Source organism: Microtus oregoni, unplaced genomic scaffold (genome assembly GCF_018167655.1).
Source record: "Microtus oregoni isolate MIOR12 unplaced genomic scaffold, Mior012 000005F_ref0000423, whole genome shotgun sequence".
Classification (NCBI taxonomy): domain Eukaryota; kingdom Metazoa; phylum Chordata; class Mammalia; order Rodentia; family Cricetidae; genus Microtus; species Microtus oregoni.
This window is the reverse complement of record NW_024543064.1, coordinates 15,608,376-15,624,379: the sequence shown is the minus strand read 5'-3', so window position 1 is coordinate 15,624,379 and position 16,004 is coordinate 15,608,376. Positions and strand designations below refer to the sequence as shown.

General features: G+C 42.1%; 1 protein-coding gene across 2 annotated transcripts in view; it reads left to right on the top strand.

The window, feature by feature from the left end:
* Usp48 (ubiquitin specific peptidase 48) overlaps nt 1-16,004 on the top strand; it is a 70,543-nt gene that overhangs the window by 38,728 nt on the left and 15,811 nt on the right. For both annotated transcript variants that reach the window (XM_041651339.1, XM_041651338.1), the window contains exons 15-22: nt 3,472-3,543; nt 6,495-6,619; nt 6,720-6,842; nt 7,238-7,299; nt 8,242-8,352; nt 10,730-10,860; nt 11,105-11,211; nt 12,476-12,580. In XM_041651339.1, coding sequence (XP_041507273.1) covers nt 3,472-3,543; nt 6,495-6,619; nt 6,720-6,842; nt 7,238-7,299; nt 8,242-8,352; nt 10,730-10,860; nt 11,105-11,211; nt 12,476-12,580 — 836 coding nt within the window. The remainder of the gene's footprint in view (nt 1-3,471; nt 3,544-6,494; nt 6,620-6,719; nt 6,843-7,237; nt 7,300-8,241; nt 8,353-10,729; nt 10,861-11,104; nt 11,212-12,475; nt 12,581-16,004) is intronic.

Below are 16,004 nucleotides of genomic sequence, written 5' to 3'. Positions count from 1 at the left end.
TTTGTTATTTTATGGTACTTGACCTAGAACCCAGGGTCTCACACTAACTAGGCAAGTATGCTACCTCTCCACTAACTTACAGCTCTATTGATTTTATTCCCAAATACTGACATTTATATGCTTGTATTTTTGTTTTTCGGGACAGGGTAACTCTGTGTAGCCCTGTCCTGAAACTAGCTCTGTAGACCAGTCTGTTCTTCAATTCAAGAGATCACTTACATCTTCCTCCTAAGAACGGGGATTAAAGGTGTTCATTCGCCACTACTGTCCTGCTGTTATATTAAATTGTTGAGCTTTGTGGAAATCATGTATTTTCTACACTTAACCATTATTTCCACTCCTTGCTTCCTTTACCTCCCTCCCTCCCTCCCTCTCTCCCTCCCTCCCTCCCTCCCTCCCTCCCCATCTCGCTTCCTTCATTCTTCCTTCCCTCCCTCCCTTCCCCTCCTTCCCTCTCTTCTCTCCTCTCTTCTCTCTTGTTTCCTTTGTGTGTGTGTGTGTCTGTGTGTATGTGTGTGTGTCAGGGTGTCAAGCTCACTATTTAGCACTGGCCTGGAACTTGACATCTTCCTGCCACACTCTACTGCTGTAGTTACAAGTGCGCACCACACCTGACTAAGCATTACAGCTTATAATGTCTGTACTTAACATGGATTCCTAGATGATGCTCCTTTTAGAAAGGAGCTGTTCTAGTTTGTGTCTTGAATGGGTAGGAGGACTAAACTTGCCTTTGCTGAGCATGTTATCTACTGCTTAGCTGGATTCCCATTCTCTTGAGCTGTGCATTTTCAAATTTTAGGTTTTCTTTTCTTTTTTCATTTTAGACAGTTTCACTGTAGCCCTGGCTATCCTGGAACTCACTATATAGTACAGGCTGGTCTCAAAATGACAACAATGTGCCTGCCTCTGCCTCCCAAATGCTGGGACTGTAGGTACCCCACCATGACCTGCAGTTAGTTTTCCTTTTGATTAAAATATTTTATTGATCTGGAGAGGTGTTTCAGTAATGAAAGCAGTGGCTGCTCTTCCAGAGGACCCATGTTCAAGTCCTAGCATCCACAAAGTGGCTTACAATTGCCTGTCAACCCCAGTCGCAGGGGATCTGATGCCCTCTTCTGGCCTCCTTGGCACCAAGGCTACATGCCAGTGCTCAAACACCCACCCATATACATACAATTTAAATTTGAAAAGATATTTTATTGTTCTTTCTGAAGATATTTTATTGTTTCTGTGATGCAAGGGCTTAGCATTGATTTCAGTTGTGTGCTCTTGTCATTAGAAAACCCTTGCTACAGTTATAGTGGTATCATCTGACCTAGCACACACCTTCTCACTTCATACATCAGCTCTTCATTTTATGTAGACTTAGAAAATAGAAATGTCTTTACATTGGGCTATCTTGAAAATATTTTCCATTTTGCTTTCCCTGTAATAGGCCTAATTTCAACTCCTCTTCCCATTCTTTTTTTGGGGGGTGGGGTGGGGTGGGGTTATTTTTGTTTTGAGACAGGATTTCTTATGTAGCTCTGCCTATCTTGGAACTTATTATGTTGGCCATGCTAGCCTTGAACTCACATAGATCCACCTGCCTCTAGATTGCTGTTATTAAAATTGTGCACCAGTACACTCAGCCTCAGACTTTTTGAGGCTTAAATGTAACAATGTGTCATTCCTCCCACTCCCAGTCCCTGCCAGGAGGCAAGAAACCTGCTGGGGTTTCAGGGACCGTGCTGCACTGCTGGCTGCATAGGCACTGTATGGGTGTGTGTACTAACCGGATCCGGTTCACTTTTCCACAGTCAGTGTGTGGGGACAGAGGTAGCGAGCGTTCTTACACGTTATGCTATGTGATGTCCAGTTTACCTGCAGTGCTTCATCCTGTGCTATTTTCCCAGCAGGCAGAGAGTCAGCTACATGTGTAATTGGCACACACTGCTCTGTGATGGGTGCAGGCTCCTGGATGACTAGGGAGCGTTAGATGCTTGCCTCTGACTTGCTAATATCAAGAGTTTAGGAGTCTGATACAAGAGATTAACTTGGTGTTGACACTTAACCTTTTCCAAAGTTATTATTGAGGTTACCATCTCACATTCAAGAAATAACTTCTGTTTGTGACAGATGACAGAATATATCTGATTGTGTTCTTCTGCCCCTAGTTCTCTACCTAAGGTTTTTTTGGGGGGCATGGTTCTGTTTTGGGTTTTTGACACACTGGGAATCAAACTCAGAGACTTGCACGTGCTGAGCAAGTGTTCTACCATTGTGTGACACTTAAGTCATTGTTTTAGCTTTTTAAGTAACTTGTAACATTTCCCCCACTTTGAGGAGCCCCATCGACCAGGCTAACATTGAACTTATAGTCCTCTTGCCTTCACCTCCCAAGGTGGGATCATAGGTGTGTATCTTCACACGTGGCAGGATAGACTGAGTGTGATGAAACTGTCTCCTAACCTGGAAAGCCGTTGAAAAACTAGTCCAAGACAGGTGGATCTCTGAGTTTGAGGCCAACTTGATCTACAGAGCCAGCTCCAGGACAGGCTCCAAAGATATGGAGAAACCATGTCTCAAAAAACAAAACAAAACCAAACAAAAGAAAAGGGGGGAGGGTGAGAAAAAGAAGAACTAGTTCAGTCTCCAAATGTTGAAGATTTCTTCCTTGATTGATTTCCAGAGTCTAGGATTATACATGGTGACAGTGTAGACAAGCAAGGTCAGGGAGGTGTTGACAGTGACACAGACTTCATAAACATCATGTATCTATGTAACGGTCTGTTGAATTGCTCAGGGCAGGGAGGTGAAAGTGACAGTAGATGACACTTGACTAGAGCTAATAGAATATGTAAATTTTCAGATTGAGAAAAAGCATGTTTTATTGGATAAGCTTTTGTTTGTTTGGTTTTTTCCAGACAGGGTTTCATTGTATAATTCTGTTGATGAGGCTGTCCTTGAACTCAGATCCACCCACCTCTGATTCCTAAGTCAACTTATTTTCCTTTTATAATATTAATAATAATAAAAATTAGATGGATAGTGGTGGCACACACCTTTGATCCCAGCTCTTGGGAGGCAGCAGCAGGCAGATTTCTTTGAGTTTGAGACTAGCCTGGTCTACATAGTTAGTTCCAGGACAGCCAGAGCTGTTGATCCACAGAGAAACCCTGTCTGCGGAGCCGGGAGGAGACAACTTCCCACACAGGCCAAGCTGGCCCTGATCTTCCCACCTTCATTGTCTTCAGTGCTGGGATCACAGTGCAAGCCAGGGTCATTGCATAACTCTTCAAATCCTTCGCTGTTGTTGAGGTTTTCTCCTTTCCTCTTAGGGAAGGGAAGTATAGCCTGCTCTGCGCGCCTGTACAAGTCTCAATTGCCTTAATTTTTCAGAATTATTTCAAGTTTCTTTGCTTAAAGTTATGCTGCTTTAATTTTTAACTATAACAGCCAGAGCTGTAATTGTCTCTTCTTTTTGATTAGATGAATCAAAGGAAGAAAAAAAAGAAGAGGAGGAGGAATTAAATTTTAATGAAGACATCCTGTGTCCTCATGGTAAGCTAGAAGCTTGTATCTGTTGTCCGTTTGGCATCAGCTCCCACCATGTTTTATTCCTTCCTTTCCCTAAAGTTCTGTTTGGATTTCATTATGTAGTCCAGGTTGGGTATCATCAACTCAGAATTCTTTTGCCTCCACCTCCTAAGTGCTGGGATTACGGGAATGTGTCAGCACACCTTCCTGAGAATTCTTTTTATCCTGGACTCATAGCAAGTTCTAAGCCAACCAAGGTAATACCCAATGGTTTTAAATTTAATTCTTGATTTTCTTTTATACTACATTTATATGCTCATTCATTCATTCATTCATTCATTCATTTATTGAGAAACCTCAATAGCTCTGGCTAGTTTCAAACTTAAATTAATCCCCATGACTCAGCTCCTGGATACTGAGATTCTGAGTGCAACACCAGGCTAGACCAAGTTTTGAATCCCATTTTCTCAACCTCTGGATGCCCACACCAGGTCTGTGGGGCAGGTCTGTATCATAGTAAATCTGGTGGCATTTTATTTTAATTTTTAGCATGTCTGTGTGAGTATGTGTCTATGAGTGCTGGCCTCCACAGAGGCCAGAGGCATTGGAGCTCCTCGAGTGGAATCATAGGTAGTTAAGTTGCCTGAGGTGCATGCTGGGAATTAAACTCCTGTCTTCTGCAAGAACAAAACATTCTTTTAACCACTAAACTCTCTTCCCAGCTCCTGATCACTTCCTTTTAAAAGTTCATTCTTAGCTTTGTAAACTTCATTATCCTTGTCTGGGGACATGCTTCTGTGTGAAGTCAGTTCTCTGCTTCAGCCTTTACATGATTTGCAAGGTTGAACTCAAGTTGACTGGCTTTCATGGCACCAGTCTTCTGCTCAGCCATCTTGCCTGTTACTCTGGTTACGTCTTGACTTTTGCCAACAGTGTAATTTTCTTGTATTGCGTACATCCTGTTTGTGTGTTGGAGGGAGATACAGATGTATGTGCAGATGTGTCTATACATGGGGATGGAGAGATGGCACCAAAGTTAAGAGCACTGAATTTAGTTCTGTACTCTGCATCTATACATCAGTGCCTGTAGAGGCCAGAAGAGAGGGCATTGGACCCTCTGAAATGGCAGTTGGCTATGAGCAGACTTGTAGGTGCTATGAACTGAACCTGGGTCCTTTGCAAGAGCAACAATCTAGCCCTATTTAAGTATCCTATTTTGCAGCAAAATTTTTATGTCAATATCCTATGTATATTTGATTTGTCTCTCATTTTGTGTAAGTTGCTCATAGGATTGTAACCTAGTTAAGATTTTTCTTTCTCTCTTGCAGTTCAACATTTGTATGTTGCTATATGTGTTTCATCATTCCAATGATTTTTTTTTAATTTTATGTTTATTGATGTTTTGCCCGCATGCATGTCTGTGTGAGGGTGTCAGGTCCCCTGGAACTGGAATTAGAGACAGCTGTAAGCTGCTTGCTATGTGGGTGCTGTTAATTGAACCTAGATCCCCTGGAAGAGCAGTCAGTGCCACTTGCTTGCCACTTTCCTTCAGACAGTCCTTTGTAGCAGAGGCTGACCTTGAACCTTTGACCTCCTCAGGCTCCAGTTACTATACTATATTTTATTTTAGTCTTATAGTACATCACCACACCTGGCTCAAGGTAGCCTTTCCTTGAGATTATTCAAAGGGTCAGAAGAATTGAGGACTAGAATTAACTCAGGAAGATTACATTTTGTATTATTAGACCATGTTTGGCATGGCAAAGGCATGTTTGTTGCTCAGGTGCTGTGGTGGCTGCATTGTTTGGTAACTCATCTGTAGGTACCTGACCAGTGGGCATGAACACAACTTGCTTGTGGGCCTCTCAGCAATGAAACCCATGTCAGTCAGCCCAGTTCACTCATATTTTACTTTAGCATAGTTGAAAAAATACAACATAACCAGAAGTCAGTCAGGCTGCATGTGATTGAACAGTAAATCGAGGAGCCTCACTGAAATTACTATGGTTCAGATTATAGCCCTCCTGACATTACAAAAGTGGCAGAGTGGCCATGACCCCTATTCTTTTCTTGTCTTTTGGGATCTTTGAACAGCCAGAGGATTTTTCAAAAGTAATTGCAGGCTGGATGTGGTAGCCCACGCCTGTACAGCATCCCAGTACAGGAGGCTAAAGGGCCATCCTGAGTTACATAGATACATCTTGCTCCAAGAAAGCCAAGTGCTCAGTGGTTAAGAGCATTGATTGCTCTTCCAGGGACTATGATGCCTTCTGACTTACATTGGTATCAGGCACCCATGTGGTGCACAGACAGACATACATTCAGACAAAACAGCCAAATATATAAAATAAAATTTAAAAGGAAAAATAAAAGTCCCAAAACCAATTGCAATTAGGGAATAAATGTAGAGGTTGAATGGCAAGGGCTTAGATTAGTCAGGACATTGTTTTATTACCTAACTTTGATTTAAAGAGAACAGTTTGAGGTCCATACATCCGTGAACATACTGCTCATTGCAAGATACTTTGAGAAGTCGAGCATAGTCTTTTAAGGGAATTAGCAATTTTGTGTGTGGGTGGAAATGAAGTCCTCTTAACCCCTGGGGATGGTGGGTAGAAGCCTGTGTATGCTCAGCTGACACTGCGGCTAGAGACAGTGCTGAAACTCACAAATGAATCTGAGGAAAAGAGAGCACTGTAGACTCTCCATTAGGATAGTGAATAGGGATTAGGCTCTGAGTAAAAGTGCTTGTGATTCAGTCTGACCTACCTGAGTTTGACACCCGGGACTCACGTGGTAGAAGGCGAGAACTGACTCCTGCCGGCTGTCCTCTGACCTGCACACACATGCCGTGCACTTACACACCTACACAGGTGCACACAGAAATATATATACACTTTTAAAATGTTTAAGGAATAGATGTTGACTTCTTTCATCCCTGTTTTTATAAGCAAATTTTTTCTCTTTTAATTTAGGGGGATTAAGCATATCTGAAAATGAAAGGAGGCTCGTTTCTCAAGAGGCCTGGAGTAAACTGCGGCAGTACTTCCCAAAGGCTCCTGAGTTCCCAAGTTACAAAGAGTGCTGCTCGCAGTGCAAGGTACTGTGGGAATGGCGTGCCCTTCCCGTGGAACGGGTGTATATGTAGAGGGAAACATGTTGTCAAAGAGAGACAGCTTAACTGCTTCCATCTTTTTCAGATATTAGAACGAGAAGGGGAAGAAAACGAAGCCTTACATAAAATGATCGCAAATGAACAGAAGGCTTCCCTTCCGAATTTGTTTCAGGACAAAAACAGACCGTGTCTCAGTAACTGGCCAGAGGTACCATGATTGCCACAGAGAGGGAAAAAGTCCCACGATTTTAAAGGCCTCAGCCAAAAGTATTTCAGATCATCCCAGCCCTCTCCTTTTTCACATCCTTTCCTAATTGGGAGATAGACTAGCTCGCCGTTTCCATTTTATTGCACAGCTTGAGTGGGGGATACATTTATTTGCGTTGTAAACAGTGTGGTTCACACTGGGTATGGTCACTCAGATCTATGCAGTGTGGGAGGCTGCAGGAGGATTGTGTTCTGTGTTCTGAGTTTGAGGACAACCTGAGCTACCTAGCAAGTTACATGACAACATGAATTTGAAAAAGAAAATCACCTTGACAATTTAAGGGGTGCAGAGGGGAGATGAAGCTAACACATTATGTTTGTGCTTCTTGTTTCCAGGATACGGATACTCTCTATATTGTGTCACACTTCTTTTTAGACGAATGGCGGAAATTTGTTAGGTAAAAAAAGAAATTTCTTTACTTTTTGTGGGTTGACTGGTATTTTTAAAAAATCCATGGATTCCCTTAATGGTGCATTCGTGATTACTTTTCCTGGCACACACAGACAACCTTTGTTTTCTACGAAGTGACACAGCTAAACCCAGAACAAATATTTAATTAATAATATCCATTTACATGTATCTCTAGTTTAAAATTATTATTTAAAAGAAATGTTGGGGAGCCAGGTGTAATGGTGCATGCTTTTAATCCCAGCATTCGGGAGGCGGAGGCAGGCAGATCTCTGAGTTTGAAGACAGTTTGGTCTACATAGTGAGTTCCAGGACAGCAAGGGCTACACAGTGAGACTCTGTCTTAAAAACCAAAATAAATAAATAAATAAAATATTACAGGCTGTGGACATTCGTGGCTCAGTTGTTAGAAGCACATATGACATGAGCTTTTGGATCTGCATAACCTGTGCAAATGAAGGCTCACCTGTAATTGAGTTCTCAGAAGGCAGAGCCTGGGTGTCTCCAGAACCTGTTTGCTAGTTGAGTAGCCCATCTAGGTGAGCTCTGGCTTCAAGTAAGAGGCTCGGGAAAGTCATGAAGACTCCTGCTATCATCCCTGGGTTTCCGCACACTCGAGTTGTGTACTAGTACACACGTTCCTGCACATAGACGACAGGCATATATATTACCCCCACCCCGCTATGGGCACATGAAAACTCCCCACTCCCCCCAAATTAAAATCTGTCTGGGAATGGTGTTACAAGTCCCAGCACTTGGGAGACAGAGGCAGGCAGATCTCAAGCAAGGTTGAGGCCAGCCTGGTCTATAAAAGCAAGTTCCAGGACAGCCATGTCTACACAGAGAAACCCTGTGTTGAAAAATCAAAAATAAATAAGAACTCTCCTCATGCAGTAGTGTGTTGAATTTACCTCCTGTCTTGTTTGAATAGAAAGCCTGCAAGGTCTACTCCTGTGTCATCAATTGGGAACTCTGCCCTTCTGTGTCCACACGGAGGACTCATGTTTACATTTCCTTCCCTCACCAAAGAAGACTCGAAACTGTGAGTTTCTTCTCTTCGTGTGGCTCTCTGTCCCCAGTGATCAAGTGTGGTTAGGGGATTTTTGTCTAGCATGAAGGTCTGTTAGGAATGCGCTGAGCTACTTCACTGTGTTCCTTCTAAATATGACCTATGACTGGACACCTGTCTTTAAAAAGAGATGGATTGGTTGCTTCTTTATGCAGGATATACAGCCACCCGGGGAAATTTGTTCTTGTCTTTTATTCTCCCACAGTCAACAAGTTACCTGGATGTTTTCCTTTGTCTGGCAGTCTTTCTCTAGGTCAGCTTCATTACCTGTCATATAGTCAGTGTAGTCTTGGTTGTATTAGGTTTGTGCAAAAGGAATTGCAGCTTCAGACTGAAATTTTAGATTAAAACAAGACTCAAACATTTTTATTAATCAATTCTGGAAATATTACAAACATTTTTTGCCAATGAGAAATATATGTATTCCAGTACTTTCAACTCTGTGCTCAGCATTTTCTGCAACCTGCTGGCAGTGAAAGTGTTTTCTCTGAGAACAGTCAAGATGCTTGAAGGTAGTCAGCTGGTCAGAAGGAGTGAGTTGAAGGTGGTGGATGAGACTAAACTTCCCAGCCCTGTTCATTCAGCTCTTGAAGTTGTGTGGTTGAACATACAGAGAGCTAGGCCCTTTCTGTTAACTGATTCTGACTGGCTGTGGGTGGTGCAGTTTCTGGTGCATCTCCTTGATTTGTTGAGTGTGGTTCTCAGGGGTAAGGATTTTGTGGGTGTTCAGAAGTTGCAGTGGATCAGACCAGCACCAGATACCAGTGACCAGACATTTTGGTATGGGTTGGCTTTGGAGTTTCTCGGACCAGCCATTTAAACTGGCTGTACCAAGCGTCATATACACTCTACATTTTATTGCACATCAAAATTGGATTGAGTAATGTTTCTTCATTGCACACAATTAAGATAGGGCAGTAGTTCAAAATCACATGTACCAAGGCACCCACACCTTACAAGGCACCCAATTGCCCAGCCTTTTTACCTTTCCAATTTCCTTCAAATAGCAGAATAATACTCCACACTGAGTTCATTGGCAACCTTTGCCTACTTAAAAGGGTCAGCCTCAGTAATTGATCCCAATGGGTCATTTATTGTCAAATGCATGGCCAGCTTCTCTACTTCTCATCTCCTTTGAAAAACATTTTGGATTTCCACTGCACTGTTCTTAGCAGTTCTTTGAACAAACACTGTGTTTATTGCAAGCTGTCTCTGTTGGTTTACAACCCATAGAAGGAAAATTACTTGAATTTGATTTTTATCTAACATAATTTCCATAATATTAAGTAAACATAAAATTGATAACAATAGTCATTAGCTAAGTACAAAGTGAGAAATGTACATCTAAATGATGTATGGCATTACCACATCAATTAAAAATGTCTTCTCATTTCACATGGCAATTTCAGCAAGTGAAAACCACAGTTGCTTTTGCACACACCTAATAGCTGTCTTTTTCGACAGCTGTCAACTCTTTAGAGCGAAGAGAAAGACACTGGCCCACAGCAGCACATAAGTAAATAGGAGAATTAAAAAGTGCTGTGGGATGAAGCTGGACTGAGCTTATTTGTATTTTAATGATCTTTGAGGTCATTTAAAGAAAATCAGTGAAAAAATACATATTTTCTAGACTCATCACTTCTTCCATTGCTGTGTTGCCATTATGACCACTAGACATTTAGAAACAGTATGGTCTTAGAGCTGGGGATGTGGCCGAGTGCCTAGAGCCTAACATACGTCAGGACCTGGGATGGTACACAGCCCATCGTGTGGGTGTGGTGGTACATGACTAGAATCCCAGCAGACAGTCAGACAATGTGATTATAGTTGAAGGCCCCTAGTACTTAACTTCCTTTTTATTTTCATTTTCCTCTCCTTTTGTCTTGCAGTAACTACTATAAATTTGAGTCATCTGTCTCAAAAAGTCATCATTTTAAAGGATGCATACTGAAACATAGGCAGGACAGTCACAGTTTCTGGGCCAACCTCAGCCACGTGTTGAGACCTTGGCTTAAAACCCAAAGCAGAATTTATGTATACGTAGTCAAAAGTATTGCACATTTAATTGTATATTTATGTGTTTTCTATAAGTAGCCTTATCTTGTACCTTTTCTTTCGCAGCTAATTTATTTTATCCAGCTTGTGAGTGTAGATTCATATCAGAGCTATTCATAAAGTTTCACTGTTTCTCTGGTTTCATTTTTAATAAGTCATTCCCCTCTTGTTTCTTACAGTAAATTGTTGGTGGTACTGATTTTGTTGTAGGATGTTTGCTCTGTCACTCTCCACGTGTCTTAAGGCATGTTGTTTGTTGTTTTTTGTTTTTGTTTTTGTTTTTTTTTTTGCACAGTATAGCTCTCATATGGCCCAGCGAATGGCAAATGATTCAAAAGCTCTTTGTTGTGGATAAAGTAATTAAAATCACAAGAATTGAAGTGGGAGGCGTAAACCCTTCTGAAGTGCAGTATATTTCTGAGCCTGGTAAGTTTGCATGTTACTCTTTGTTCCTTTCATTAAAAGTTGACAGTTTAAGGGGGAAGGGAAGGGTCTGTCAGTGCTCTATTTTCTGGCAGACCCGTGAGCCATCCTCTTCTGAACGTTTAGTGCACAGATTTCCTCCTCATTTGCATGCAGCCTAACATATCAGTTACTGAAAATGCTGTGTAGTAACTGATACGGGTTTCTGAAGCAATTCTTCACTTATTTCTGCTCTACTGTTTTCTAGATCTCTGTCCAGATTGCAGAGAAGGCTTGTTGTGCCAACAGCAGAGGGACCTTCGAGAATACACCCAGGCCACCATCTATGTCCACAAAGTTGTGGACAACAAAAAGGTACCATCTCTTCTTGTGGGCATGACTGGGAGATGTAGGGCATCAAATCTGCCCGCTTAGCATTGAACTTGGGCAATTGGAAAATAGTAGGAGAATTTCCAGTGCTGTCTGAGTTTTGGTTTAAAAAAATTGCCCTCTCTGTGGTTTTACATGTGGGAAGAGAGCTGGGAGCATAACAGGACAAGGAAAGCCAGGCTGGGCCTCAGCCTTGATCTGAAGTGCAGGTGAAATGGGGAGGAGTGGTTTCAGAGCATTCTTCTGTATTAGTATTGGCCTTGGGAGGAGACCACGTACGCCAGTCAGTTGCATTCCAGGGTTTGGGAGAATTAAAGGCAGTTGGTTACTAAATCCATTGCTTAAGAATGCTACCTTAACTAATTAATCCATTATAGGTGTAGAGTTGTATTTTATAAATTAAAACAAAGGCTTTTATTTCCAAACATGCTGAGAACAGGAACATAATGTAAGCATCTCCACTTCTCCCCTGAATATCCTTAATCCTTTTGACCGTCAGCCCATTTACATCATAGAAGAAGCAGCCATTATATAATTTGAGTTTAGTAGCCATATCCACAGTGTTATGCAGAAGAGCAGTTCTTTTTTCTGTTTTTCACTTCCTATGTCAGGTGCGTCATAACTCATAACTCCAGTTCCATGGGATTTGATGTTTCTGGTTTTTGAGGCACCTGAACTGTGTGTCTCAGAATGAAAAAGACAAATAAAACTAAATAAGAAAAACAGTTAATAGAAAACCAAATTAAAAAAAAACACAATTAAAAATATAACTAAGGCCGGGCGATGGTGGCGCACGCCTTTAATCCCAGCACTCGGGAGGCAGAGGCAGGCGGATCTCTGTGAGTTCGAGGCCAGTCTGGTCTACAGAGCTAGTCCCAGGACAGGAACCAAAGCCATGGAGAAACCCTGTCTCGAAAAACCAAAAAAAAAAAAAATATAACTAAGCCAGGCGTAGTGGCGTACGCCTTTATTCCCAGCAGAGTTCATGGCCAGTGTGGTCTATATAGTGAGTTTTTGGACAGCTAGAGGTACAATAGGGAGACCCCCATCTCAAAATAAATAAAATAAAGGTACATGAGTAAACAAAACTTTGGGGCCCGGGAGGCCGCGGGGTTAGGTTACTAGAAGTTAAAGATCAAAGAAAGCGGCCCTGGTTCCTGATTCAACCACTTGTCCCAGGGAAGCCTCTTCCCCTACCAAATGCTCACTTAGGGCCTGACTCATTTTTCTCTGATCCTGGTGCATTCAGGTGATGAAGGACTCCGCCCCAGAGTTGAATGTGAGTAGTTCTGAGACAGAAGAGGACAAGGAAGAAGCTAAGCCAGATGGAGAGAAAGACCCTGACTTTAATCAAGTATGCATTGAAGGTCTTTGCATCATTGTGCCTTCTTTCACTCCATGCTTCTGGTGTCTCTTCCCTGGTTGGGACATCGTTCTTAGTCCCCTTTCCACTTGTTCTGTATTTTGTTTTCTTTAGAATTAATTTCATTTAAGAAGGAAAAAGTAGCTAGGTGCGGTGGCTGGGGTGGTGCACACCTTTATAGCACTCAGGAGGTGGATGCAAGTGGATCACTGTGCCTGAGGGTAGCCTGGTCTACTTAGAGAATTCAAAAACAGCCTGGTCTCAAAACAAGCAAATAAAGATAAAAGTGCTGAATGGGGCAGTTTGTGATTAAGACCATTGAGGATGCTGAAGCAGGACAGCCCATCTGTAAGTTTGAGGCCACTTTGGACCAGAGTGAGGCTGTCTTTAGAAAAATGAAAAAGGAAGGAAGGCTGTAATGAGGTGTGGTGGCACAAGCACAGTCCTGCTCTCTTGCAGTGGAGGCAGCAGGACTAAGGGTTTGTGGTCACCCAGGTCTGCTTAGTAGAATGCTTGGTCCTCTTACAGAAAACTGGGTTTGTTTCCCACCACCCACATCAGGCAGTTTAAAATTTCCTATAACTCCAGCTCCAGGGGATCTGACACCATTTGTGATGATGGCTCAGGGGATAAAGGCACCAGCCAGACTTGATGACCTGCAGTCCCTGGAACTCATATTGGAGAGGTAGAGAACCAACTCCTGCAAGTTGTCTTCTGACCACAAACATGCTAATGACACAAAAGAAATAAAATGCAGTTAAGACAATAATTATATGTAATTTGGGTGTGGGTATGTGCTCATGAGTTTAGGTCCCCTCAGAAGCCTGGGCTATTCCTTTGTAGCCATCCAGTGTTATTCCTGAGTACCGACATTGGTCCTCTGCAAGAGTGGTACTCATTCTTAACTGCTAAGCCACCTCACTAACACCCTTAAAATATTTTTGTTTTGTTTTGGAGGCAGGGTTTCTCTGTTTTATGGTCCTGGAACTAGCTCTTGTAGACCAGGCTGGCCTCATCAAATTCATGGAGATCCGCCAGCCTCTTCCTCCCAAGAGCTGGGATTAAAGGTGTGCACTACCACTGCATGGCTAAAATTTTTAATAACAATAAATTTTTTTTAAGGCAAAAGTATATTTTAAGCAGCAAAAGAATACTAAAACAAGACATGTGTATCTTGGTATGTTCAATAGCCATGCAAGTTTTTGGGGGTTTTTTGTTGTTGTTGTTGTTTTGTTTTGTTTTATTTATTTATTTTTTTTTACCCTGACAATTTCTCTATATAGCCATGGCTGTCACTGCCCTGGAACTAGCTCTGTAGACCAAGGTTGTCTCAACAAAACCCAAAGAATGTTTTCTGTTAGGATTCCCTATCCTAATATATAGAAAATTATTCTTATAGGAAGTATAAATGGGTATGTGAATGAGCTTCAGGTTCTGGAAAATAAACAGATCATTGTGTTCCTTGAATAGTCTGTAGATCACTTTATACATTTTCAGGCTTTAAAAGAAGATTTATGTGTATGTATATGTATGCACCATGTGAGTACAGGTACCCACAGAGGCCAGAAGAGCCTCTTGGTTAATATGCTGGGAACCATAATATGTGGGTCTTCTGGAATAACAAACCCCAGATTGGAATGAACTGAAATTTACTGTGATACCTGCCTGCCTCTAGTCTTCTCTGTCTTCGTTTGCTCTTCCCTCTCTGTCTGCCTCTGTCTGGGTTAATGTTAGTGCACCCACATCCAGCTGATACTGATGTTTTTAAAACCATACTATTTCTAGTTAATGTTTGACTTTTAATACCTGTAATATTTTTACCCTGAGATAGGGTAGTTAAATTACATTCATCTCCTCTCTGTTGGAGTGGTCCTCTGCCTCCCCCATTGCAGAAAACAGTCTGTGGACTTGTCGGTCTATCAGTACACACTGATATTACTGCTTTATTTTTAATGTAGAATAAGAAAGTCTTTAGGGGAGTTGGAGAGACGGCTCAGAGGTTAAGAGCACTGGCTGCTCTTCCAGAGGTCCTGAGTTCAATTCCCTCCACCTACATGGTGGCTCACAACCATCTATAATAGGACCTGATGCCCTCTTCTGGCAGGTGTACATGCAGAGCACTCATACATTAAATATAAATAAACTTTTTGAAAAAAGTCTTAAGTCTTGGTTGCCTCAAGGTAAATGTTGCTTGTAGTTACCCAGCTATGCTAGTGTAGAAGGATGTGCCAGTATTTGTTGTCCATGCTTTGTTGGAATCTTAAAAATAACCTTAAAAATCAAACAGAGCAACAAAACCCATGAAGTAACAAAACCACACGGTTTTATGCGCCGCCCTTTGACCATGGGCAGACAGATTGTAGTTTCCTTTGTTAAATTTGGTAGCCGGTGGCCTTGGTGCATTCTGTGGTAATGTGGGATTTCGGCTTGTTTTCTAACTGAGGTGCTCGATTACCCTATTCAGATCTGTGCTGGTGTGTTTTCTTTCTTTCTTTCTCTATTCTCCTTTTTGAGACAGGCTTGCTGGCCTTGCAGTGCCACATAACCAAGTTTGGCCTTGATCCCGTAGTCTTCCTGTTTGGCTTCCAGGGTGCTGGGTTTACTGGTGTGGCCACATTGCCTAGCTGTGATATGGACCTAGGAGTTTGCAGATGTGTTTCTTGTTGGTCTCTGTTTTCAGCTTGATTTTCAGCCCAAGTTGTGTAGCAAACTCTACATTTTCTTGTGATTCAGACTTTGAAATGCTGGCTGTTTCTCTGAACAGCATTTTGTTCACTGTGGTCATGACCACAGCGATGTTTTCAGGTGGGTGTGGAAGTGCTGTCCTCAGTTGTGGATGGCAAAAGATTTCACGTGTACAAATATGATGCAGAATGTTGGAGAGCATTGCTTTTTACGCCATAATTATTTTGTACACATTATAATTTTCTTCCATCTCCCTTCTCCATGTTTGGATATTGTAATACTCTAGAATGTTTTAAATACTTTTGGTTCAGGGCAGGGCGGGATCTCTTCTAACCCTCTGTTTAGAGCATAGTAACTAGTCCCGGGGGATACCTAGTGTCTTCAGAATGTCACCCTCCCCTCCCCCTGTTTTGTCTCAGAACATGGTTGCTGGTTGTACTGCAGGGCAGTAAATCCGTGCCATAAATCGAGGCCTTAGTGCTCCTTAATGGAGTTGAGCAAATCCCCTTCCCTCCTCTCTAAGCCAGATCAACCCAGTTCTTTCCGTGTTATCTGAAATTCAGGTTAATGATACACTCAATGGATATCACTTAGGTAATTGGAAGCCTTTTAAAACCAGTGGCCGGGAAAGGAACAACAACCAGTGTGCTGGCTTTAGTGGGTTGAGATGAGTTAAAGAACAATAATTCCAGGAAAAGCCTTTAGACCCTTTATACAGTCAGTTTGAGAA